The 27,967-nt window shown below is 40.4% G+C and overlaps 1 protein-coding gene across 2 annotated transcripts in view; it reads right to left on the bottom strand.

The window, feature by feature from the left end:
• nedd4a (NEDD4 E3 ubiquitin protein ligase a) overlaps nt 1-27,967 on the bottom strand; it is a 44,162-nt gene that overhangs the window by 6,973 nt on the left and 9,222 nt on the right. The window contains exons 1-16 of one of the 2 annotated variants that reach the window (XM_085269175.1): nt 21,282-23,023; nt 11,630-11,680; nt 11,176-11,237; nt 10,897-10,999; nt 9,161-9,324; nt 8,948-9,062; nt 6,938-7,099; nt 6,690-6,773; nt 5,430-5,549; nt 4,992-5,255; nt 4,711-4,788; nt 2,705-2,759; nt 2,551-2,609; nt 2,412-2,477; nt 1,811-2,040; nt 431-552 (exon numbers count right to left, since the gene is read on the bottom strand). In XM_085269175.1, the coding sequence (XP_085125301.1) occupies nt 431-552; nt 1,811-2,040; nt 2,412-2,477; nt 2,551-2,609; nt 2,705-2,759; nt 4,711-4,788; nt 4,992-5,255; nt 5,430-5,549; nt 6,690-6,773; nt 6,938-7,099; nt 8,948-9,062; nt 9,161-9,324; nt 10,897-10,999; nt 11,176-11,237; nt 11,630-11,680; nt 21,282-22,601 (3,055 nt within the window). In that variant the 5' untranslated portion in view covers nt 22,602-23,023. Of the gene's footprint in view, nt 1-430; nt 553-1,810; nt 2,041-2,411; nt 2,478-2,550; nt 2,610-2,704; nt 2,760-4,710; nt 4,789-4,991; nt 5,256-5,429; nt 5,550-6,689; nt 6,774-6,937; nt 7,100-8,947; nt 9,063-9,160; nt 9,325-10,896; nt 11,000-11,175; nt 11,238-11,629; nt 11,681-21,281; nt 23,024-27,967 lie in introns of those variants that run through there. The other variant, XM_085269177.1, reaches the window with a different exon arrangement.

Here is a 27,967-nt window from a genome sequence, read left to right on the forward strand (position 1 = left end):
TTCGATGGAAAATCTAGGTTGTTTTATCAGGCTTATATTATATTATAGTATTTTTTTAATGAGTGTACGTGATGTGTTGGTTGTATGTTTGTTGTTCGTTTTGACATACTGCGAATCAATTTCCCGTCAGGGACAATAAAGTTGACCATTGACCATTGTATGGTGACGACAATACCCCATCAGCCTTTTACAGCTAGAGGTAAAAACAACTTGAGAAAGCCAGCAGCCTCAAATGGAGGGACTCCTACCCAGAACCATGCACAAACACCCAGAAAAGTTACCAAAATGCAAACAATAAAGCGCAGACAACAACACACAAAGAAAGACAGTGAGGTAATTTTTTCACTCTCTTCAGATAAAAATACTTCCTGCTGCTACATGAAGAACTCTTAAAATATCTGACCATTTTCAGCAGCCATGTGACACTCACCATCGAGGAGTTTGCCGTGAAACACAGCCATGCCTGCCACGCGACCGATGAACTTGAAGTAGGTCAGGTGGTCCTCGTTGCATAAACCTGAGTTGGGGTTAATCTGAAGTGTGTAGTTGTCCCTAAAACATAAGGCAGATCAGGAAAGTGTCTTTAGTAAATGCAGTAGTACTTGCATAGCATTTTCTACTCAATTTGAACACTCAGAGCTTTCTGTCTACAAGTGTCATTCATTCATACAATAGCATTTTTTAACCTGATGTTCACACTCTCACAACTTTAGGTTCAGTATCTTGCCAAAGGTCGTGGAAAACGGCATTGAACCACCAATCTTCCCACAGGTCAACAAGCCGCAGCACCAAATGTTAGTAGGAACAATTACTACTTTTGTGGATCCTAGCCCAGATAGCCGGACTGAACATTCTCACATGGTTTGTAGTGACACATTTTGGTTCACCTGGATTTTTCTGCGTGAAAAGAAGCCAAATCACAGGGAAAAGCTTGTGCAAAATCATCAGCTGATTCAAGCCAGGATAAATGATCTACAGCTGTGAAAATGCCCTTAGAGAGCTGGTCCAGGCCTTTGCTGTAACATATACCACAGTTATTTGATGTGCTTCGTATCACCAGGGTTGGAGATTTTGATTGAAACTTTTTTCAGCCCACATTTTCACAGCCAAAGAGAGTTTCGATTGCCTTTTGTGTGTAAATGTCTGCAGCACCTCTTCCTCATTCCTCTGTGTGTGTGTGTCAGCTCTATTTTTTTTTCTCCCTGTGTTTCTCTGTTGTTCCCTGGTGTGAACGTGCTCTGTGTCATTTTGTGTATCTGGGAGTGGCTGAAGACTCCCATGCCTGTGGCTGCTTTTTGCATAAACCCCCAGGTTTACGCATTGCTCAAAATTCGTAGTACATCTCCCCACCGCTTTAAAATTAGCCTCTTCCTCTCCTTTTCCCTTGAATGCATCAGCCCCCCCTTTTTACACTTATCCCACTAGCTTCCTGTCAGCCTCTTATCTGTCATACTCCCCCTGACTCACTCATGCTGCTACAGGACTCAACCAGTTCCTATTTACAGTGAAAATGAAGGTTAATAAAGCATAATGACCTGTAAATATGCCCCCTTAAACAAAAATACATCATCCCAAACATCGTTACCTCACAGAGACACATTGAAATTAGCAGTGATTTAATATATCAATCTCGGGAACTGTACAGAAGTCCTGGATTTGAAGTAAATACAAGCACTGACATCTTTTTGTCCACATTTTAGCTGTCAGTGTAGAGGATGCACATCACTCGTGCAACATATAATTGCTTAAAAATTTCCAAAAGTGGGAAAACTACAAGTAACAACAACTGAATACAAAAATAAAGACTCACGTGGCGGAATACTCGAATAGCCCATAGTACGGGTTGAACATCTCTTTGGACATGAGGAAGAACCACTCCCTGGCCACGCCACCGTAGTCCAGTCCTTTTTCTCCATCAAACTCCACCCACAGTCGTGCCTTCAACAGGTCTGGCCTCTTGACCGAGAGGATGCGTCGGTATGAGTCCTCCAGCACTGCATTTCGTTTCAGCTTCATCTCAAAGCGGTTTGGGATGTCCGCCTACATTTAAAAAAAAACAAAACAAAACAACAGTGGTGAGTTTTCGGTTACCTTTAAGAAGTTATGTTGAAAATCAGTGTGGCGGAGGTGGTATCCCTGGGTCAGCTGCAGGGGAAAAGTGGTCAAGGGGGCAATGCCAAGGAGGCTGGAGAGATAGGTGGTGGGGATCTGTCTAATGAGGCTTCTGCCTTTTATAAACAGTAAAGCTGGAGAGCAGAGGGAAGTGTGTGTGCTGACAACCAACTGGAAAGTCGAGGAGCTGGGTGCCGAAACATACATGTGTGTCACTTCAATAAACACTTCTAAATATAAAATATCACAGTGTGTCAGGTCGATCTCTACAATCAGTAAGAGCTTTTGAGGATGCTCACCGGTTTCTTCAGCTTCTTCTTGAAGTAGTCATACTTCTGTTTGTAGTCTCTAGAGTAAGGCACTGCCTGTAATCACCAAAGGATGGAGGTCAGCAACAGCAACAGCAACAGCAACAACAACTTTCAAAGTCATACTCACTGGTCCAGTTATAGCAGCGTTCTGCAATCTGGGATCTTCCCATTGTGTGTTCTTTGTGTCTATGAAATAAAATATATCAAAAAGCATATATTAACAAGAAAACAGATTAATGTACTAATCAAAGATGTTTTCGACTTAAACACATCATACGCACTGTGATCTATGTAGAAGACCCTGCCATCACTGTGGACCCTCTCCTCCCAGCCAGGCTAGAAATGAAGAAAATATCAAATCTATATTAATCAGGCAGATTAAATATCACATCAGCAAACCAATCAGGGCACCACATACAGTGTTCAGCCACAACAGTAAAACCACCATTAGTCTCAAAAAGGAAATGCAGTGATGGATAGTTTGAAGCACATAAACAGATTAACGGGACAATTATCTCTAAATTATATCAAGGAAACGGAAACGCAATGATACCAATTACATTCAAACAAAACAGGGAAACGAAATAAACATAGAAACAGCTGATGAGACATCAACTAGCTCAAGGAAATGACTAAACATCTGATTTTTGTTACACCTTATGTTAAAAGCAAGCAATCCTGGAGACAGTGTGGTCATAACAACTCCCACATATTTTGGAAATTAAGTAAAATTCAAGTATTTCAGGAGAATATAGGTGTAGCTCTAAGATGCCAGGTTATGAAATTTCAGTAGATGTCATGGTACTGTACCTTGGAGCAATTAAAGAGGGTGTTGTTGTTGTTAAAAAGTCATTTTTGCAAAAATATTTCTTACCTAAAACTATAACAAAGACCTGGGATAAACTTGACCCACCAGGTCTTAAACAATGGGTGAAGTAACATCTTTATAAAGAAGAGGACGATTTTCTCGCTAAAGGCCTAAAGGAGATGCCTTTTTACAAAAGTGGAAGAAAAGAATCACCTTTATGTCAACTGAGATGGTTAAGGACAGTTGGGACAATATATTCTGAGAATGTAGCGATGCAGTGTCCCACCTGTGCTTTTTGCTAAAACTTGAAGAGAAAAAAAACCTTAAACACTGGCAGGTGGACAGGTGGAGTAAATAACACTGATAATCTTGTTAAATTTGGGAAATGCCAAGGAGTGGCAGCAAGCAAACGGGCAGCCAATGAGCTGGACACAAAATGTTTTCATAGACGGGTAACTGACGGATGCTGACAACAGTGGTCTAAGAGGATAAATGGTGAAGGGTCAAGTGTGCACAAAGTTAACTGCTGTGCATAAGGGGAGGAAGGTGGATCCATGCGATCTGATCCTACAGAAGAGCTTACTGTGTTGTCCACTGATATAAAAAGCCTACAGTGGGATGAAGATGAGCCACGGAACAATGAAAGAAGATGGGCCGTTTGATGAATCACTTATTTTCTCTTGCACCTTTGTATTAACTGGGAGAGGTATGTGAAGCACGCAGCTGATGGATGCAGATTGGCGCTCTGGGTAGTTAAAAAGAAATCTGCTCTTTCATCGTTTCAGAAAACAAAACATTTATTTTAAAAATGAAATGAGAGTCTGATTTTATGCACTGCATGGCTAATGTAACACATTTTGTCACATGCTTTAAGTGATTAACACATGTACATTTCTATGGAAGTATTGTGAAATGGTCATGTGTTTAAATTCTTTTACCTTAGATATTATAATGTCTTTAGGGATTATTTTTCTCATTTAATTTTTTTAATTAAATTTTACTTGTATTAAACATCCCATTCTGAATGTATAATTTTTTCCACAACATACTTTTTCCTATAAATAGCCATATGTTGAGAAAAAATTCAATAAGAATTTCTTTAGACCACACAGCCCACTGTGTATGTGGCCTGCAGTGGCCTGTTTAAGCAGGAAAACTGCAACTGTCACATGACAATTTCAAAATATGACCTCTTCATTCAATATTTCCAGAACAAAGTGTTGACTTGACCTCAAATCTGATAAGGAAACTATGGGATATGCTGAGAGACTCAGCAACCTTGAAAAACACTGGACTTTAAAAGTTTCCTTTGCCAATGTCTCAGTCCCCTATTTTGAAGATTTAAAGATGCGTTGGTGGCGCAAGTGGACTGGACTTCACTACGCATGGTGGTCTTAATGTTTTGGCTAGCAGGCTTTTTCCCCTGATAGGTAATCCTCAAAAGTTGATGCCTGTGTTGCATCTTGTTACTGAACTTACCGGCAGAGGGCCAAGATCGGAAGGATCAAGCGAGGATCTCCTCCTCATTTGTACAGGAATCCTTATCCTGGGGTCTTCCTGTTCAGAGAAAAACAAGCAGGGTGTGTTTCAGTCAGAGAGGAAATCCTCACACAAGAGATGGTGGTGAGTTACAGCTTGGAAATTCACTTTCTTTGTGGCACAGATTAGAAAAAAAGTCAACTAAATAACTGAAACCCAGTCTAGTTTTTCTGAATTGGACACACAGGTGCATTCAAAGCCTTTGGCTGCTATCTTCTCACCCAGGTAGTTGTCTTGGTATTGTGGTCGATGAAAAACGGCCTTCCATTGGGTGCACTGCGAACTTCCCAACCGAGCGGCAGGAAGCCAGATTCTCGCGTGGCCTCGGGGCTTGGAGTGTGCTGAGGAGACTCCTCTGTTGCTGCTGATGGTTGGGATGGTGTAGGGCTTTGTGATAAGCCTGCACTACTCTGTGCCGCTGCTGCTGCTGCTGCTGCTGCTGCTGCTGACGGTGCTGATGGTGCTGGTGCTGCCTCTGAAGTTCTCTGTACAAATAAAAAGACTCCAGTGAGATTCTAAATCGAGAACAGACACACTGAAGGGGAAAATTGACAGAACAGTGCTATTTTAGAGCTTTAATCTAATTTTTAAAAAAAACCCGGGGTTTAACAAAGGTTTCTATGCAGAATGTGAATAAAAAGATATGAATGCCGAAGTACCTGCACGAGAGGTCGTGTCCATGTAGTGGTTCGGTTGTTGTGGTTGATAAAGTAGCGTCTTCCTTTACTATCTCGCTTTTCCTCCCAGCCTGGAGGTAACCCAGTTGAGGTTGGAAGCAGCTGTCAAATTAAAAATAAGTAAATACATTCTCAAGACGATAATTCAAGGACAATAATTTGGCATATGATATAATTTCCACCATAATCATACAGACAGTCATTATAAGGCACTCTATGCAAATGGATTATTATTAATGTATCCTGTCCAGTTTGTTGGCCAGGTTCCGTTGTGGTCTGACTACTTCGTGTGGAGCCTTATTACTCCAAGCTCAGAGGCTGAAGAGCCTATGGCCACCAACTGCAGTCCAAGATGCCACATTGATGAGGCCCATCACAGGATGAGAGACTCACTGGCTGAATAACAGGACTGTTGTGACAGCTACCTCACACAGAGGTCAGGGACTAGTAGTGCTGGGTCAGAAACCCTCTTGTGATTGATTTGGTTGCTAGCAGATTACTGGAGTAGTCCAAAATTTGTATGGAAGATGCCAAACATATGCAAACACTCACCAACTGCTCACTAGTAATGAAACTAGAAAGTCTGACACAAACAGGAAAAAGATAACTCAATAAACATATTTACTAAATCAATCATGACTGGCAGGGATTGCTGACTGCTCTCTAGGCCTGTGTGACTCAGGCTTGTGACACTAAGGGAAGATAAGATGGGCTGATTACAAAGGACTGAACTTTCAAAATAAAATATAGAAACTCGAATTCTAAACTTTCTAATGCACATGAACAAATCAAAAGCATGACTGGTAATAATTTCTATAAAAGACAGCACGGTGGACTAAAAACAACAACACCTGGACCAACAGCAACAGACACAAATCAGCAATCAGAGCTTTCAGCAAAAGAGTGAAAACAAGATGCAGCGATTCATGAGAAGGCATTTCAGATTTGATCTGGAGTGACAAGTTTTTTGTATGCACAAAAATAGTATAAGTGGTCAAATGACTAACCTGTGGGAATAATCGTGATACAGATTATTAATTGTGAATCTAGCAAACAGACAAACTCTAGCAAACGCAATATTCCACATAGAAATCTATAACGCAGTTAGCAATGCTGTATTCCTTAAATGTCCCTCCACAGGAACTGTGACAGTCTAAGATGATTGAAAAGTGAACTCATAAAGACTGAAGCATTCAGATGTAAGAACATTTTGGGGACTTCAACAGAGAGCGAAACACTCACCACAGGATTAGCAGGATGTTCCTCTCCTGTTGAGGTCTGGGCACTTCCTCTGCGACTGGAATGCCTTGAATTACTGGTGTGATCCTGCAGGAGAGCGGAAGGATGACTCTGATGACCACTTGGCCATTAATGTGCATAAATTTTCCACCACTCTCCCACTCTCAGCTCACATTTATATGATTACGAGCCTACTCCCCCCCCTCTGCTTTCAGTAAGTCAAACCTCAAGCGACACAGAACATAACTCACGATCTGGGAGGGGCGCTGCTCGCCAGCTGCGGCAGCGATGTTAACGCTCCTCATTTCATCGCACAGTGAGTGGAACTCCACTGGGGTGCGGGGTGAAGGTGATCTGAGCTGGTTGCTACTGTGGTACTGGGTGGAATCATCCTCTGTAATGATCTCCCAGCTCTACATGATGACAGAGAGGAGACTCCAATGAAGCAACAGCAGTGCAGGGCTGTCAGAGGTAGTATGACAAAGATCTGAACTTCTTTGTTTAAATATACAGCGGATTGAGAAGACGAGCCCGACGCATGACGTCTGCTTTGCTTAGGCTGTGTTAAAACTGATAAACCTTAAAGCAGGTTTTAAAAACATCCCTGTGCAGTTAACCTTTTTTTTTTACAAGCCTGTAAGCCTGCACATGGTAGAATTAACTTAATATATACATAAAAATCAAATGAATTGGGCTCTATAATCTTTTTTAAGAGCTACTTAATCAGTACTTCCTGTCTTTGTCCTTTTCTCCACCGACTCCCTTTGCTCCACCCCCATCAGTTTCACCTGTGTTCAATCACACCTGTGTATTTACAGTCTTCTCTTGTTTTTCCTGGTACCCACATCCTGCATCCTTCTCAGGTGCCTCATGGTTCTTTCCAGATGCCCTGTGTTTTATTCTTGTTGAACTTTCTACTGATATTGTTTTGGATTAGCCCTGCTCATGTGAGCAATGCCCTTTGTTGCCATTTTCCTCCATAGGTCAAAGTTGAGCTTAATTGTACCATTGCATGTCTTTGCAACACTGCAACAGTTTGTATCACTATTAAAAAGGATTAATTAAGATCATGTCCTGCACTGATTTTGAAAATGCACAGTGTCCATCTGAGTTCAATCTGAGCATCAGAATGGGGAGGAAAGGTGAATTCACTGACTATGAATGCAGCATGCTTGTTGGGGCTAGACGGGCTGGTCTTAATATTTGAGAAACTGCTGATGTACTAGGATTTTAAGAGAAGACCATCTCTGAATGCAAAACAACTGCTCCAAACCTCAAAGCAGATGGGCGACAGCAGCCGTAAACCCCACCGGATGCCATTCCTGTCAACTAAGAACAGGAAACTGAGGCTACAGTTCACACAGGCTCACCAGATTGGACAATAGAAAATTGGGAAAATGTTGCCTGCTCCAGAGACTCTTGATTTCTGCTGCGACATTCACATCACAGGGTCACAATTTGGCATCAACATGAAAGCATGAATCCATTCTGCCTCATATAATACTGGAGGTGGTGTGGGTGATGCTTTCTTACAAACCTTTGGGCCCCTTGGGAACTAAATGAGCACCATTTAAACCCCACAGTTTCCCTAACTATTGCTGCTCACCATGTCCATTCCTTTATGACCACGGTGTATCCATCCTCCAAAAACTCAAATCATCTCAGTAAGGGTTTCTTGAACCTGACAGAAAGTTCACTGTCATAACATGGCCTTCAGCACATCGCATCTCAATCCAATTGAGCATCTTTGGGATGTGGTGGAACGAGAGATTCACATCATAGATGCACAGCAACTGTGTGATGCTATCATGTCGACATGGACTAAAATCTCAGAGGAATCCTTCCAGCACCTTGTTAAATCTTTACAATAAAGAAATTAAGGCAGCTCTGAAGGCAAAAGGAGCCTAAGATTACATTTATGTACTAAATATATTTCCAAGCAGAACATCACTGAGAAGGCAGCATCAGCAATATTTCTGATTATTCCTAACAGACTGCTATAGACTATATCCTGAGGCAAGCAGCAGACTCCTTTGCTACTGTGTTAACCAGCTAGATGCTAACCACGTTTATGTTGGATGTTTGGTGCTAAGCAAGTACTGCAGAGTTGGGTGGGTTTCGAAGTTTTTGCAGCAAAAACAGCATTATGAAAGGGTTGGACTCAAGTGTTAAACCATGAAACTTGTTCTCTAATTTTATCAACATTATCAGAAATCCTGGGACATAACAAGGAAACAGGGAACAAAAAATGAAAGAGTTACCTCTGGAGACTCTTGCGTGCTATCCTCATGTTCTGAGATCTGTCTGCGTGTTATGAAAACATGCGCCGCATCCGTATTACTGTTCTGTCTTCGTTGAACTTCCAAATTGCCGTCTCTGTTCAGGGGGAGACAGACACTTAGATTCTCACTAATGAAATGCATCAAAAGGGTTTTTTAAATTAATTTTTTTATAGGATATGGGAGCCTTCTTACTGCGTGGTGGGCCGTTGCCATTGTGTGGTTCTGGTTTCATGATTAACATAGTAGATCCTTCCCAGATTATCTTGCCTCTCCTCCCAGCCAGGAGGAAGAGGAGGCAGGATCTGGTTTTGTCTGGGACCTGACATATCATGTGTCTCCAGAAGTTCCCAACCAGGCTGTTAAACAAGGAGGACATCATTTTGAAATGCTAAAGAACTAAACTAAGCTGTACATATGGAAAACTGGAGATAAAAAAAAAAGTCTCGCCTTCCTGGAAAATAAAATTAAACGGCCATTTTCACAGAGCTTTTTCACATTTACAAACACAGCTACTGATATTAATATGTACAAGTTACTATATACAAAGTTCAGTGCAAATAACTTTGTGTGTACTAAACTTTATCTGGTACCTTACTATTACTGTTCTTGGTAACTGTGAGTGGCATGCAAATAGCTGCAGCTATGCATAATGGTTGCTTTGGCCTTGAAGGCCTACTTTACCCTTTTCTTTGAATAGTTTTTTGTATTCGGGATTCTTATTTCCTACATTTCTCAGATGACTGTCTCAGTTTCACACACGTTCACGCTTTGTCATTTCCTTTCTATAAATTCCACTCCCAATTTTTGTGGTGCAAACAGTGAATTTATATGCAAACAAAGTAAGGGAGTGTGTACATCCATTCATGGCTAAAGATGAGGGTGGAAATCACGTTGGTGCACACACACAATACAGTTCACAATGACTGAGATTTAGAGAAAGTATCATGGATGTGCAGTATCGTGTGTGTATATGTAAGAGATTTATACACCTGACACTCTGACTTGTGCTTTGATCTGTCAGTAAGGAGATGAACCACAAGCTATTTTGTACCTAACGCTGAAAACCAGGTGACAAGGCCAAGGTTATAGCTGGGATCTCAATGTGACCCAGCTTGTCAAAACGAGCCATAACAGTTTAATAACTTCGCAGTGTTAAGATTTAAGTTAATCTAAATCTAAATGTTAATTTACAATACTGTTCAAAAGTCTTAAATCACCCCTCATTTCTTCATCTTTTGCTCAGAAAAATGGGAAACTGGTGCACTGATTTATTGAAATGTACAAATATAAAAGAAACAGAGTTTGTACAATTTTAATGAGCCTGAAAGTCAATAATTGTATAACCCTGCCCCTTTATTCTTCAACACAGCCTGAACTCTCTTAGCCAAGAGTTAGGATAATTTCTGTAAGTAGCCTTCAGAAGTAGTCATTCAAAGCTCTTCTTTGGATGTTGCCTGTCTTTTGTTCTGTTGTCTGTCAGCATGATCCCACACTGCCTCTATAGTGTTGAGGGTCTGAGCCCTGGGGAGGCAAATTCATGACTGAAAGTGTCATTGTGTGTCTTCTTGTGTAGGTATGCTTTTTTTTTTTTTTGCATTGACAGTGTGTTTGGGATTGTCATCATGCTGAAACATACTGACGGGCTGCAGTGCCACCCCTCAGCCTCCTAGCAGATACACCTATAGCATAAATTTGAAATTATGCAGCTTAGTCATATCATATGTACATTAATAGTAATAAAAACACAGATTCTGGTTCACTCCTTACAATTAAAGATGCAAATTAATGCAAACATTTTCGTGTGATGCTCTAAAAGCGAGTGCAAGGACTTAAATTCAGCACCAACTACTAACTGACCTGACACTCATGTTGAACAAATGGAAGCACTGCTAACACAAAAGCATTCGTAACACTAAGCGTAAACTTACATCGTTGTCCTCAGTCTGATCTGCAGTTTCCTCCTCTGAACCTGGGTTTTTTGGCAGGTAGGTCATTTTTAGACGCAGATGACCTTTAACTCTGGACTTGTGACTGTGTGGGAATGGCAAAAACGTAAATAAATAATTGTTTTGTTTTCTTTGTTTTTAGTGGAAGAAATAAATATCCAAAATGCTAAAAAAAATAATAAATGAGTGAGCCAATATATGGGAAATGGAATGTAAAACAGAGAAAGACAAAAGATTAAATAACCATGAAATCATGCCAACCTTCGTGGGTGAAGCAGAAAATCCTTGAATGTGTATGGCCTTTCATTGTTAGGATTTTCTGTCTGAGAAAACAAAATAAGAAAAGGAAATCTTTCATTTCTTCACACTGCATGAATAAATCTGCTGTTCAGCTCAGGATCATAACACTTTTAAGATACCAATGGGTGAAATGACAGTGACCGTGCACAGTGAGGGCTAATTTGTGGGTGCTGTATTTATAACAAAACAAAAGCAGCAGCATAACATAAACACAACAGACTGTATTTCCAAAACTGTGCACACTGATGTGGAACAGGCAGTAGAATAAGGATGTCCATGTTTATATTTAAATGGTGCCATAGGTGGGACTGAAGCTAAGAGCTCACACAGTGAAAACCAAATTACATTCAGCCTACTGTGATCTTAGATTAGAGACATCAGTATTACAATGAATTTTCTACAGCCAAGCACTCACCGGTATTTGATTTAAGGGGATATCCACCTGTCCCAGGAAGTCATCACGTGTCTGAAAGGGAGAGAAAGAGGGAAACGCATGGACATCAGAGCCGTGACAACATCATCTACAAACACAGAGGACGGGCTGTTAATCTGATGTCTAAGAGTCCCTGTTCCAGAATGCAGGTTTAGCTAAACCTGAGAAAACTCATCTCAGCTCTTCTGCTCCAAATTTCTGACCCACTGGACCCAAATCAGTTGCCTGACAATCAGTTTCTTTTTCTTATTTATACAGTTGATATCAAAGCACATACACACGGCTTTTACAATTAGTCTGTCACCAATTTCACCAGACATCATCGGTTTATTATCAGCTCAGAATATACTGTATATGCTACACATTTAAAACTGTGACAGTAACATTTAACTGCACGTAGTAGGTAAAGAGACTGACATCCAGCCCAGCAAGTATCATCTACCCACAAAAAAACAGGGACTGATTTTTTCCATTGCACATGACCAAAATCAGTCTTAATTTGTCTAATGCAAGTGTGTCAAGCATAAGGCCCGGGGGCCAGAATTGGCCCGCTAAAGACTCCAATCTGGCGAAGCAATTTGGGCAGCTTTGAAAAATGTGAAGAAGGGCATACATTTTAGACTTAAGTGTGTCTTCATAGGTTTTACAACTTTTCCTATTGATAAAGATCCATGATCATTCATACTACACCAAAGATATATAACAGATAAGACATTAAATGACATACTTTTTTTTTTTTTAGTATCTACTATAGAAATCTATGATTTTTACAGTGAGTTCACAGTAAACACACAAAAAACATAAAACAAAACAAGGACATTCTGACAATTAATTTTAGTTTTGTTTTAAAATCACAGGGCGGGCACTGTGCAAAGAGCTAACAGAACTTTTACTGTAAATTTACATATTTATTTCTTTACACCCAACGCAGCATTTATTATTTTTTTTACAATGTAGAAAACCTATGCTGTATTGTTGGACTTATATATTAAAATACCTCTGAGATTAGATTAGTGATTATACTTTTTTACTAATATATACATATTTCATTTCATTTCATTTATTTATTCATTTTCAGGCACAACAAATACCTATATTGAACATAAAATACACAAAACAAAAAACAAAACTTGTGTGTATATATATATATACACACATATAGATGTATATATATATATACACATGTGTATATATATATATACATAAATAATGTTTTTTACATGATTCATGAAATTAAATTAGCAGGACTAATTTCCCCCTTAAAACATCTGTCAAAAGAAAATTTAGTTCATTCTCTAGTTTCTGTACGCCTAAGTTAAGGTTATACAAGCATTAAACATCAAAGGCCAGATTAACAGTTTAACAGCAGAGTAACTTCTCTGTGTTAAACAAACCACAACTAACCACAAGCGCAGACAAAGCATCACCGAAATAACACAAAAGGTGATCAGAGCAAAAGCTCCCTGGATGAGGAATGTTAACATGCCTCGTCTGTTGGGAGGGGGGATGATTAACAAGCTAAAAACAAGTTTTGGGAGACAAAACTTTTCTGAGAGAAACCAGACAAAACACATGTCATGTGAAATAACCTAAATGTGGCAATATTCAGTCAAGTCAGACACACAGGTTTAAGGTTTCACTCTACCACGTCATTACCACAGTCAATGGCATTGACTCAATGGCATTACATAGCACACAATTCATGTTTTTGGACAAGTTAAATCTATAAATTTGTTTCAATGACACTACGCTGCATTCTAACTGACGGGCACAAATAGACTTATGAGATGCATTAATTACTTTTTCTGTTTTGAGTTATCGTCCTGCTGCTTCAGTTTTTCCTGGTTTGTTAAAAGAGGAAACTATGGGTGGAGCCATTGAAATACAGATGGCCAACAAGTGGACCAAACTATCAGCTGTGACAGTATGGGGGGGATGGGAGTTCTTTGCACTGAGTTAATCGATTGTCCTTGGGGTTTCCCCCTCCTTTTTCCTCTTCTGCCCTCCTTGCATTTAAAAATGGTCTATATATAGCATAAGTTCTTGATTTACACAGGTTAGTTTGTTGAGTTAGGGTCTTGATTTGTTAAGCAGTTAACTCCTTTACGGGTTCACTTCTTGCTTAAAATAGTTTGTTTTCATTATTTTGTATTTTTGGTATAATTTTATGTGTTTTAGGGTACAAAATAACCATCATTTGTGAACCTTTGTAAACATTACACTTACTTGTGCATGTACATCATTTCCTCAGTCCCTTATATGGCATAAATGGGAAGCTGCAAGTGGCTTCCTCATCCTCTACCCAAAAAAACAAAACAAAACCCCGAAACAAAACCTGGGTGTGGCTTAAGAGTTTGGCAGGACCTTTAGTGTGCCTTGGGCAGAAAAAGTATTTAAAAACAACTGATTTATAGTACAGAGAACCACTTTAATATCTCTAAAGAAGTATGTCTGTGTTATCTGCAGTGACTTCAAGGTTGTACATCTCTCTCTTTTATCTCAATCATCAGTAAGGGCTAGAAATATTTCCTCTCACCCGATTTTTTCACAAGACACTCCCTTTAACAAACCGTCTTTAATTGTAGATTTAACAGAAAACGTTTCCCGCTGCACTATTTTCCCACTTCAAACAATGAGAGTCATTTAACTGGCTCCATTTCCGTGTATATTTAGCATGTTGCCCAGGCAGGAATGTGTTTATCAGCCGACGATGAATGGCTGCTCTGTGTTATTCCAACAGAGACTGGGATCAAAATAATGTAGCATTTGCCAGATGAACCGTCTTTGCTTTGAACTCTTCACACATTCACTGCATGCCTTTATTGGAGCTGTTAAGGTCTCGAAAGCAGAAGGCTGAGGCCAAGCACAGTGGGAGTCAGCACGTGTGACCAAAATTAACACCCATGGCAGGTCAAACTGTCTAACAGGGGTACAAAGTGTTTATGTGAACAAATTTAGATGGAGGCCTCCTTCATCGTGCCCTTGCACTTCTAATAGAGCAACTGAGAAAAGCATAAATCCAGATTAAAATAAACTCTGAGCAAGCTTTTCCAAAATTACAATGAACTGTCCTAAAAACAGCAGTCTCTGTTTTATGCAAGCGGTATTAAGACAAGCACACTTGTTATCGTTGCTGTTATACTGGCAGGCTTTGCATTTCCATTAAGAAACCGCCTGCTTTGCACAGTATTTCCTTCATGAGGTCTTCTAAGAATACTAAGGTTAAACGCACTGTCAGTCCTCTGTGTTTATTTACCCTCCACCATATTATGGAAGTCAGAAATAATTGTATTTATTTTGGGTTTGTTTACAATACTGAATGACTGGAGATTTAACATACAGTAAACAGAGCAGCTGTGGCTGTATATAGAACACTGTCTTTATTGTTTACAGTAGTTTATATTAACAGAGGGTACCCATATGGAAAATAATTAAAAACTATTATTAGCATTGTCTAACTGATACTATGACTTACTCATAAAAGTGGCTTCCCCCACATTTCTCTCCTTTTTGTAATAGAAATCTGCTAAAGAATCCTATTTAATTAGTAAATCATAGTATAAGACATACAGGGCTCACATAAATAACTCATAGAGCTCTTTTTGATGAATAAAAGTAAGAATAAAAGTTAGATAAAGAAATGTTTCATTTCTTTTTAACGGAGACATTGCGCTTATAAAACATTGAGAGACGCTCTTAACTTAAATAGATTACTTCCAAACAGCAGACTCTTGGATTGCAATGTTAAAAGCAGAAGTACTAAAAATCCCAGTTCTTGGAGTGAAAATCCAGAAGCAAGTCAATCCACACAGACTCTCATATTAAAATACCCAATTTTAGCTATAGAAACTGTTTACAGCATGGTTGAAAACAAAGACATTGGTACTTATGGATAGTTTCTCCCTTTATTAATTATTTTTTAATGGAGTACTGTGTTGAGAGAAATATTAAAGCTTCCTTTCCAATTAGTTGTACTAACAGCTCATTTAAGAAATCTGTGCTCCAATTTTGGTGATTGAAATATTTTTTTATTTGTGTAATGCACTCAATAGGAGGTTTAATTCAATTCACTTTCAGTTATATTTATATAACGCCAAATCACATCAGTGGTCACCTCAAGTTGCTTTATATTGTAAGGTAAAGAACATTAACAATCATATGACCCCCTATGAGCAAGCGCTTTAGTGACAGTGGAAAGGAAAAAATCCCTTTTGACAGTACTACACCTCCAGCAGGACTAGGTCAGACAGGAGCGAATATCTGCCGTGACCGGTTGGGGTGAGAGGAGGAAGTCAGGACAAAGACACGGTGTGGTGTCTGTCTGACTTCAAAAATTAAACATATAGTTAAAATGTGGGCACCAAAACCAAACATCTTTTTTTAATATAGGCTGTGGCTCCATCCTGCTATATATATTACTGAGAACTTACAGTATATATTGCAGCTGAATCCATTTTTCTTAGCATCCTGTGCAAGCGGTTATTACTAAAAGCTAGCTAAGGATAAATTGGTTTTACCCAGAAACACAATCTCCAGAATGTCCAGATCAGGTGTTGTGTTTACATCAGCTGATCAAATCCACTGATCTCTCTGCCAAATAAATATTTAACTCAGCCACAAACCGTAGTGCATAAACAATTAAAGCTAACGGTTTGAAGTTGAGTAGGTCACGTCTATATCAGTAGCGAACAGATGATGGAGTGAAATCAGAGCCTCCTGGGTAAGGTGAGGCTAAAGATAACAAAGGGGAAATGCATGCTACGGACACGTGAAAAAAAACTGCCCAAGATAAAATGATAACGACAGATAAATGTCCATTCAGAGCATCCCTGCAGGCTCATGTGACACTGAATGCAGCTCAAGTTTAGCATATGGCATTAAGCAGTGCTGACCACAGACTGCATGAGGTTGCGGCAAACAGCTACAGACACATGTTGGTAGCCTCAGCGATATCCATCTTGGCTCTGCAACGAAAAGCTGCTTTTGACAGGTGGGCAGCAGCTTGTGAAAAATAAGCTTCTGAGGAGCTAATGTGGCGGTGGTAGCGTGGTGATGATGGATACTGAACTGAAAGCTGACACAGGTGTCAAAACAGCACTTCATTGCCATGACAAAGTTAAGGCAAGTTAAAACACATTATGTCTGACAGCCTAGATGTCATTTGTTATGCTCTTGGGGAATATGCAAACAAATTATTTAACTACAGGATGAAGAATGATGTCAAATATTTCCAACTACTGGCTGTAACCCAGTCTGTAAACCTTTTAAAGCACAGAAGTTGGGCTTTGTATAAATCATATGGGGTTAAAGGGCACTTTGCTGGGCTATCTCTCTAAATACACATTAGTTATTTTGCATGTTAACTCAGCAGCTCCACAAACCCACTTGTTTGTGTAGTGAGATACCCCTAAAACGTTTAATGCTCTATGAAACTGTAAATGCTTGTTATTTCGCTATATAAAATCATTGTTAACATTCATTTGATTCATGTCTTCACCTTGTTGTGCAACACATTCATACCTGGTTATTCATTAACTATGGTGATGACTCATCTGGTGACTTTGGGAGTGCGGCTAACCAGAGCAAAGGAAGTTTTCAAACACCACCACTGATATGAACCTACATGTTCAGCCGCACACAGCTTCTCTTTGTTTCTGGAGCAGTATTTAAAAGTTTTAGGTGATTGTCCACGTGCAGCTGAGAAAAACAAATTCTAAAAATATAAAAAAAAGGTCCAGAAATAGACAGATGCTAATTTGTCATATTGCAGTATTATTAAGTCTGCAACAGTTATATGTTTGTATTTTTGGAGTACATATGTTGGTTAGCAGTGCTGGTCTGTTTGTACTCAGGTGACCTATTTTTTTGAAGTGGCTATAAAAGGCACTACAAAGTACAAATTTATACATGTTTGGGCAATAAAATCTGTAGCTGTTTTTAAACATTTCCACTACAGATGTGGGAGGATTATTCACGACCTGTATGGGTTTTATTATTGTCGCATCTTTTTCTTATAGTTACCTAAGATTATGATGCACAAGATCTTAGATAACCATTAGCACGACTCACAGCGTAGGTGGACATGACAATAAAAACAAAAGCGTGTAATACAAAAGACTTTCAAGAAGAACTTATAGTTACTGTGGTTTTGCATTTTAATTAGTTCATTTTTTGTTTTCACTTTATTTACAAGGTCTTGAATAATTAGGCCACATCTTATCTTTAAGACCTCATAGTACCATATCACCCCAACAACTTCGCTCTCAGACCACGGGCTTTCTTGTGGTCCCAAGAGTATTTAAAAGTAGAAGCCTTCAGCTTTCAGGTCTCTCTTCTTTGGAACCAGGTCCTCGCTGGGTGCTTCCCATGAGTGTTTCTTTTTCTCTGACCCTTTTTTCACTAACTGTGTTTACACACCTCTCTGCATTTAATTATTAGTTATTATTTATCTCTGGTTTTCTTCCACATTGTGTCTTTTGTCCTCTCTCCCTCCCCTCACCCCCAACGGGTCATACAGATGGCTGAGCCTGGTTCTACCAGAGGTTTCTTCCTGTTAAAAGGGAGTTTTTCTGTACCACTGTCGCCAAGTGCTTTCTCATAGATGATCGTTTGATTGTTGGGATTTTCTCTGTATTACTGTAGGGTCTTTACTCCACAATATAATAAGCACCTCGAGGCAACTGTAGCTGTGATTTGTCGCTATATAAATATTGAAAAAAAAAGGTTTTACTTTCTGGAGTTGGTTTGCTTGTTTTAATTTAGTTTTTATTAGTTTTATTATTGTTGGTGGCTATTTGTCAGGGATTAAACTGCAGTGGTTCAGAACATGTATTTCTTGCCTAGAAATCAAAACATAAACAGATATATGCACCAAAGCCTCTTCAACGCCACTTCACACCAAAGAGGTTCCCAGTTTGAACCTTCCTGATCAGATCGGGCTTTTCTCTTTGGAGCTTGTTCTCCTTATGTCTGGTGATCCTGAAATTGGCCAGATATCTGGTTATCTGTCTTGCCTTTGCAGCCCAGTGATGGATTAGCAACCTGTCCGGTGTGCTACAGCTGGGATAAGCTCCAGAACCCCCACAACCCCGGTTAAATGACACTCCAGTCGCACAGGCCTAGAAACCAGTCTATGTCTTCCTGGCAACCACAACCTCGACTATTTGGCGAATGGGTGCTGGAGGTTTCTAGCAGGTTTCTCGGTGAAACTGCACCACCAAAAACTGTTTGGCCACCTGTTTTTTGCACTGAAGACGCAGCCCGTTCTCACTCCCGAGGCGTAACATGTCGACGTTTTGTCACGTCCCGCGGCGTTCCTGAGGAACGCGAAAGGAGACCTTCGGCGTTCTTATGGTAAGCGGCGGGTTATGGTTGGAATCCAGTGCAATGACGCTCCCGCGGTAATAGACGTTCCAGCCCTGTATTCCAGCCCTAAACCTAACCTTATCCCTAGCCCTGACCATAACCTTATTCCTGACCTTAACCAGGACTTTAACGATGTTAAATAGCGTGTTTCTAAGCGATTTGAAGAAAAAGAGCAAACGTGTAGATTCAGTCCGGACGGTTCTCCTATTTCCTCTTTTTTCCGAGGTCGTCATTTAGGAACGTGGTGGGTAGCCGAAAACGTAATATGGTGACGATTTGTCACCTAGCGTAAAATATTATGCTTTGGGAGTGAGAACGTGTTGGAAGACGCTGACTCATCTGCAAACACCCGCCAACTACTCACTGAGGGGTGGGTATAAATGCATGATGCAAACTAGAAATAGAGATCATTCACCTTCAAAATAAAAGTGCATTTTGAAACATGCTGGTTGTACAATTAAGCAGAACTTTTACTTTTTCAAAGTAATCCGCTAGCGACCAAGGAAGTCAAAATGAGGCTTTCAGTGCATCAACCTCTTTGACACCAGTAACCATTTGCCAACTAGTCTGGGACTACACATTTTTCAATAGAAGACTAAGTTTACTAGTGGATTACTGAGCAGTCTCTAGGCCTGTGTGACTGAGGCCTAAGTTCTTAAGAAACTGGATTGGGGACAATATTGTTTTAGTGCAGTTGTTATTTATATGTCAGTTAACTAAATGGTTTTTTTACAGCTAGTTTCAGTTTAGTTTTAACCACATTCACCTTGTGAGACTAAATGTGTATGACGCAGTTCAGTTTTTATTGTATGAAAATGTGTAGTTTTAATCTAGTTTTTTTTGTGTCAGTGTTTTTTTTTAATTATTATATGGAGAACATATGTCAGAGGGAAGAAGTAAGAAAATCAGTGCAGGTATTACAATTAAAACACAGAACGTTTTGACTCACAGCAGAAAGGAGTTGACTCACAGTCTTGTCTACAGACTCATTAAACACATCCATCAAAGCCTTATTGGCAAGTTGTGAAACAATTTTTCCAAATTAACAACTTTCTCAATTTTTTTTCTTTTATTAGCAATTTTTTTTAGGAGTCAAATTTTTTATTTTTTATTTTTAAAGATAATTTACAAGTTTTTCCATATTTATTATTTATAGTTAGGCATGAAGCATGTTTTGGGCCTTCTAGAGTGAAAGTATAACTGAGATTTACCTAAGCAAACGTAACTATTTTAAAAATAAATGGACTGACTAATTAGTGGAGGAAGCCGTCCTACTTGACATTCTGCTAAATGGAGGGGGGTAGGGGTGGAGACTGACACTTGATATTTCACAAACACTGGCTGGCAGTGGCACCAAGGAAAGCAACACACCACCAGTTTACTGGGAAAGGCTCACACTTTCATTCCGCCTACATTACATTAGCACCACACACATGCACGTCCACAGATGGCTGGTATGACTGCGCAGCGCTCTAGTATCATGCAGTTAAATTTGAATCAGTGCTACACACCAGTAGACTATCTGGAGTCAGGCAGAATATTTCAGAGGCACTTTATTTATATCAGCAAGGGGCACCACTTTTCCCACTGCTATAATTAGCCTGGGTAAATACTTAGGCCAATTACTCATAGTGCTAACAGAATAATAAAAAAGGAAACTATTCAAAAGATGAGTTCACACACCGACAGACACACAAACAGGTTGAAAGGGAACCTTTCCCTCTTATTCACTGATTTCTGGGAAACTAATAAGCAGATGGATTTACTGTAATGCAACCGAAAACCTTTGAATGTTTGTCCACATTGGGCTTGTTAATTGCATGACTTAGCTGTAGCGATCTTCTCAGTTACTGAACGTCACTCTTTCTTGACCCGCAGTAAACTGAGTTTTAAGAATGTGAATGGCAGAGCTGTATATCTGTATATCTATATAGACATAAAATACACAGAACTATTTGAATGTTGAACTTTATGCATGGGAAAATTAAGCACAAAGTCAATATAAAATATAGTTGTTATTTGCATTACTTTACACAGTCCAGCTGTTATTTTAGTCCCGTGTACATGGCAGTTAAAGTCAGTGCATGTGGAATCTCCTGGAACCAGTTTAACAACATTTCAGTGAATCCACTTTGTTCTTTACCTTAACATGCTTTCCTGAGCCTTGCTGTGTCACATAAACTAAAAAAAAAATGCTTATTTGACAGCTGTTATCTTCTCTATACACTATGAGGTATAAGGCCTGGGACCTTCCATTTAAGAAACTTACCTCGGCACATTGACCTGAGCTTATGGGTGTATTATTCCATTTGTTGCCCGTGTTTATATCAGGAAGAGAGGTAGGCAACTTAGCCGGGCAGCAAGGAGACAAATGAATGTGCACATGTGGAGAGCAGGGGCTGCTGAGTTTGGGATTCGAAACGTGACATGAAATTCCAGTGTTGGCGTAAGGCACCTCGAGGGAAAAGCTCCTCTGTATGGCGTGATGACAGGGTTTTTCCTGGTGGCCTTTTCCTGATGAACAAGCTTTCAGGTTTTTCTCAGAAGGTTTAGTTGAGGAGAACAAACAAGCAGAGGTACTACGATAAAGTTTCTTGTGGCAGTCGTGATCACCCTCTGGGTGCTCTGCTGGGTAATGAGCCTCGGGATATTCCACATTGACTGTAGCTGTTGTTGTGGCTCCTTTTCCTGATATCATTGGTTTCTGGTGGGCAAAGCGCAGCAACAGGCTGCTGGAGTGACGATTTGATCTGTCTAGAGATGATGACACTTCCTTTATTTTGCTCATGTCCTCTGTTTTAGATTTTGGTTCGTCCTGTAAGGGAATATTAAACTGCACCATGTGTTTGGTGTCCCTGAACTCAGCTGAACAGCTTTCTTTTGGGAAGCGATGGCCGATTACTGCCGTGTTGGTGGACCCTTTGGAAGTCACCTCCTCATCTGTCAGTGAGTATCCATTAACAGAAGTCTGAAGAGATGACTGATTAGAGCCCTTCTCTATAGGGAGCGCAGGAAAAGCCACTGGACTTACTGGGGAAGCAGGTGGGGTGCTGCAGGGGCTCTTTGGGAATATAACTAAGGAGGAGCACCGCCTCAGGGGGACCTTGGACTTGCAGCAGTGTAGACTCCTCTCTTGGGTGGTCTTATGCTTTTCTGGTGCCTCTGGCTCGAAGATGCTGTTACTGCTACAGTAGCCGCCATCGCTGGCCATGCTGCTGCTGCACGAACCCCCGTCAGAACCCGCACACGCTCCTCCTCCTTCACCAGCTCCTGGTTCTCCATCCTCTACGCTGCCATCCACCTGTCCGCTGAGCTTTCCACAGGGCTGGAGTGAGATCTGTAGAATTCTCTTCTTATTACATCCTCCGGTGTTAACCCTGGGTATGAACACTGAAGAGTATTGATTATAAGCATAATCTGGTGACAGAGGAGTCACCTTCAAGTGGACAGAATTGTGCGCCAGACTCTCCGAGGGGCTTTGAGCTGACACACTGACTCCGCTTTCCTCACCATGGCTGCTGAGGCTTTCTGACAGAGGGTCCGTGCTGCTTCTCCTTGACGCAAAATGCAAGCGGAGCCGACGTGCCATTCGTTTAACTCTCTAATCCCTGCAGCGCCAGCGGGAGCTGCATGATCAAACTTGCTGGCTGGGAAAAGGAGAGCAAAGCAACTGCTCCAAACTCTGCTCTGTGATCACAATCATTAGGGACTGCGCATTGCCAAAATAGCTCTGGTGACAACCTACATTCCTCTCCAGGCGGACCATGGCTTTTAGTCAGGGGAGGTCAGTGGTTCTGTGTGGAGGCATGACCCAAACAGATGACCTTTGAAAACAGATTAATCTCACTGCTGAGCCCCCTTTAAAGACACGGTCGCGGAGCAGAAAGCAACACTGAGAGTTGAAGGAAAAAGCGGACCTGCTTCATAGCCTTAGCTCAGGGCTAGTTAACTGCACCCTCTGACAAATGTGTAACACCTCACATCTGCTGCTGCCACCTCACTCCTGTTTACTCCCTTGGGGAAAGAAAAAAACAACAACAACGCGGCAGTCGTCCACGCTGCATCTTCGACTAAAGCTCTGGTCAACTGTTACTTCTGCTTCAGGCCACTCACCCAAGACTTCACTTCCTGCTGCAGCTATGCTTCTTATGTTTCTGCTGCTCTGCGCCCCCACAAATATTTTTACCCACTGCTATTGAATTACAGGAAATCAAAGGGACTGACTTTCAACATAATTCTGCTTCAGAGTGAGGACTGGGTGACAAAGCTCAGCTAGCACACAATAAAAATGCCAAAGAAAATAAAAGAGCACCCAAACAAATAAAAACACTAATAAAAATGCTTTTTGATCCTCAGTGACTGAACAACCTGCTGCAAATCATCTGCTTTACTGCAGAAAATTCAACACGATAAGAGGGAGAAAGATTTGTGGGACCGCGGTGATGCGACACCAATCACTCAACACTTCATGTAACAGTCAGTACTCATCTGATTTCCTCTCAACGCCTGTTACTCTGATATTGCTCTGCCTCTAAATCGGTTTTAGCATAGTCTTTAATAGTAAGACGCCAGGCCAGGATAAAGCAATGATTCACCGGTGGACACTTCCTGTTGCGGTGGAAGTCATCACCTAAATTTTTAAGGAGCATGACAAACTGCCAGAAAAAACCCATGATTGGCCATTAATCACTCATCCAGGCAAAAGCAGCTTTAACTGATGTTGACGGTATCTAGGCCATAAGACAAGGCTGGTGACGCACACCGCACGTTCATGTTAAGTCACAGCAAAGCTGCCTGGAAATAGGCACAAGAATTTGGCATGACAGCGAAGATCATGCTTTGCATTGAAGGATAAGTTATATATTTATTTAATAAAGTCTCCAGCGAAAGTGTCTGAGGTGAGGTCATCAATAAATTGGGTCAGTGGGGTGTGGCTAGAGTAGAGGCTGGGCATCTATTAAGGTGCAGCCCTAAAGAGTTTTGATGTTTTACGATCAAACAAATCAGCAGAAAATATGGCTGAACTGATAACGATGTCCTAGAGGAACAAGGGGCACTGACTGACATCTGACTGGGGTGTCTGAGAGTTGGTGTGTGTAAATGTGTTTTATACAACTCATCACACATGAAGTAATCAAACTTTTAGAGAGCTGAGTAGCATTTCTCAGATCTCTGTCCAAGAAAATATTGACAGGCATTTTTAATCCATCCATGCATGCATTCTCTTCTGCTTATCAGGGTCACAGGGGGGCTGGAGCCTATCCCAGCTACCCATTTTTACGGTTAGAGAAATATCATAAAGGTGATCAAACATCTGCTGCCAGTGTCCAAAAGCCAAACAAGGCGAATGACCTCTTTAAAATCTCTCAGTGAGACATGCTTTTACAGGAGACTCTTTCCGGAGTAGTGTAAAGAGCTTGGAAAGAAAGCAACTGGACTTCTTTAAGTTTATTGAAGACTTATTTGGCACCTTTCTAAATTTTAATTTCAAGGACTCACACATGAATTCATATAATTAAGCACTTTCTAACTATCACACACTGTCTTTCTCTAATGGATTTTTCTGAAGAACTTTGGGGATCAAACCACTGACCTTCTTTTTATCAGATGACCCGAATGACTGAGCAACATGTCCTGTTTTGTTCACTTATACCATTTCTGATTTACTAGAATGTTTCTACTGATAAACTTACTGCAAACCAAGATATCAACAGCTACATGTTTGAAGCTAGCTTCCTGCTAATGTAATAGTGTAAGTAACTGCTACAGGTTCATTTTCCACACATGGAAGTTCACTGCAGGTTCCATTTAGGATTAGGCTTAATCCATGTATGAAAAAGCCACTGATGTAGTTTATCTTCACAGAAGAGATATATTTAGTGTACTATATAACAAATTTTAGTGATATATTAATACCTCCAGCTCCAGTCCCAGTCTGAGTATGTTTTTCTACCTGCCTGATTGGTTTGGATAAGTTTGGTTGCCTCTCAGCGTTTAGCTTTTTTTCATAGTCTTTGTAAATGTTGTTTTGCTGTAGGCTACAAAGCAGCTACCATTGTATCACTTTCTTTTACCATTTGAATCGTGCCAATTAATTCAAGTGCAGGTAACCATAGCAACTTCTGCATTCATGCTGTCTCTGGAAGCGGGGAAGGGGCTGCTGCAAAGGCACACTCGTGTATTTTAAGCGAGAACTGTACAGCAGCATCTGATTTACTTTTTTATGGTTTTTGTGGGTGTGTCTAGCTGCCTCTGAGATAACTGGGAACTAGATATGACCACACTGCTGTTAGATTAGATTATGGGGGTCTGCTGGCATAGCCTGGAGAAGTGATTTACTAAAGAGTTTAACCCTGTGGAGTCTGACCTCTTGCTATCAGAATATGTAATTTTACTTTTTTTAATTGTTCTCAAGAGTCTGGGTAATCAAGGCTGTGTACTATCTAAAAATCTGGCCAAAAAAACAAAGTGTCCAAATATATGCATCCATCAAAGTTTCACATTTTGTTAAAGTAAAAACTACTTTTGGTGGTGCTAGAGGACATGTCATAGTCCAAAGGAACAAAGATTTATGCTGTGGGAATAATAAATGTTTATTTATTAAACTCTCAAGAGGCTATAATTGAAAGTCTTAGCCAGAAGAATCTTATCATCCCAAGATGTGAAAGCTCACACTGTGGAAACACCATGTGGAAACAATAATCATCCAATCAACACATCTCGTATGAGACGACCAACAAAGCACGTTTCTTGCTGAGCTCTCAGTGTGCCAGAGCTGCAGACACACACACACACACACACACACACACACACACACACACACACACACACACACACACACACACACACACACTTTCACAGCTCTGACACACCCTCCAAAATACTCCAACGTGTAACTGGAGCATGACAAGGCAGAACTGAGTGACTCACCCCCGTCTTTATTTTATCATGTGACTGGAAACCTGTGATGTAGTGACAGGTTCCAGAAACATTCAGCCATTTAGCTGCAAACGAAAGCTCGTGTGTTGACGTTTTTTTAATGATCTAGCGACTGACTGTACCTGAAAAGTCTGAGCAAAACCCGCTGAAACATGTTGAATGTTATGGTAACAAATTTATGATGTAGAAACTCCACGATTACAAAAAGCATCACAAGACTATTAACAGTGAGGTGATTCAGATTTCACAAGAGTTAGAAATGTGAATGTAATTATCATAAACTGATGGGACTGCTGGATGGCTGCCCAATGCTTGGCTTTTTATTGACTTGTAATTCCAAGAATCTACTTTGCCACTTCCTGGTATTGTTGGGGACCAAACTTCACCAGTGATAAAAGTCTATGAAGCTGTATACAGCTCCAGTGGGAAAGGGGCAGGTGATTCACTGATTCTACAAACTGCAAGACATGTATCGCAGTTATAAGAAATGTAGCTTAGGACACTACAAAGAATGACAACTTCTTTTGTTTACTTTCCATTATAAAAGAAAGTTAGTTATGAATGAAATATTAAATATGGAGCAGCAAAACAATCAAGAAAACAATCCAAAGCTTCCAATAAAAAAACCTGTATGAGCTTTGGAAAACCTGTTTTCCCCCAAGTGATTGCTGGAAATTGCTGGCAGCCAGTAGATGAAATTGGTCCCAAAGAGGTACATGCAGTGCTGCACATACGAACTCCTTGCAGTTGCTTTGCTCACTAGCAGATTGCCACAGTTGCCACATGTAGTTTGCATGGACTTGCAAAAAAATTGCAGACTGCTCGCCGAGCGGTAGTAAAACTGTGAAAAGTGAGACGCAAACTAAAAAATGGAGACTGTTTGACTTCAAAGTAAAAGCTGGTCGCTCGTCAACCAGTCTCTAGGACTAAGCACTAGTAGATGTTTTTATCATTATCATTTTCTAGCCTGCTTTGTGGACACAAGTGTAGTTGGTGCTTTTTTTTTAGCGGAGGATCAATGCAAATTGAACAAGAGCAGCTCAAGACAAATATCTACACCAAGTCTCTGAATCCAGATTAGTCTCTGATACAATCTTGAGAACATCAACAATGTCTTCTGATATTTATTATTTCAACTTATAGACATATTATTGCTGTTTCTTGAAGGAGACAACAAGGAGAGCGACTCCAAAAGTTAATCAATTCCTACCTCTGGCAACACTTTTATAAATATGTTCATACTTTTTAAAATAATCGTAAAACCAAACCGTAAAACCAAAGCTTACCGTGGCAGATGCATAAAAGGAAACACAGGAGTTTTATTCAACGTGAAGCTAATTTGTAATACGCATGCACATCTCTCTGGTGCATGAATATAAGAGTGATAAAGAGAGTTTTCAGTTCATTTCTGCCTCTGTGAGTTGAAGTGATATTTAGTACAGTCACATAAGGACTTCTGAGCATCCATGTTGGTTCACTGCTTGACCGTGTTGACTTTGCATACAGTTACAGACTGTTAGCTGCGAAACTCAGAAGTGGTCGTGTCACTAGAGTCCGCCTGTTCGTGCGTACCTGCTTTGTATCAGCCCAGAATGAAACTGGGTCAGCAGCTTATCACATGTCCCCCTACATTTAGGCTACATCCTAAAACCTTTAACATCACTTTGCGCCAATTGTGTGATCAATAAGGAAACACTAGACGCAGGCATCGATATTCTCTTCAGTCTCCTATTCAAACTATTCAGCTGCATCCTCTCCATGCCCTTAAGATTTGCCCCTATTTACAGTCATGAATAATAAGGTATCCCAGTTTCCAACAGTACTTCAAGTGTCATGGCAAAATAAGGGCCTCTGTGTATTTGACAGGCAGACAAAGCACAGTTAACCTTGTAATGACTGGGGCATACCCTCCTCCATACAAATATGAAACATACTGTACCATTTTACGACATGCAACGGCTTCTTTGCACAGCAATAAATTTTCTTAGTCAATAAATGGGCAAAACTGAGTTGTGC

Source organism: Mchenga conophoros, linkage group LG1 (genome assembly GCF_057382185.1).
Source record: "Mchenga conophoros isolate Kocher_MC1m ecotype Shallow Benthic linkage group LG1, M_conophoros_male_GT1.1, whole genome shotgun sequence".
NCBI classification, from domain to species: domain Eukaryota; kingdom Metazoa; phylum Chordata; class Actinopteri; order Cichliformes; family Cichlidae; genus Mchenga; species Mchenga conophoros.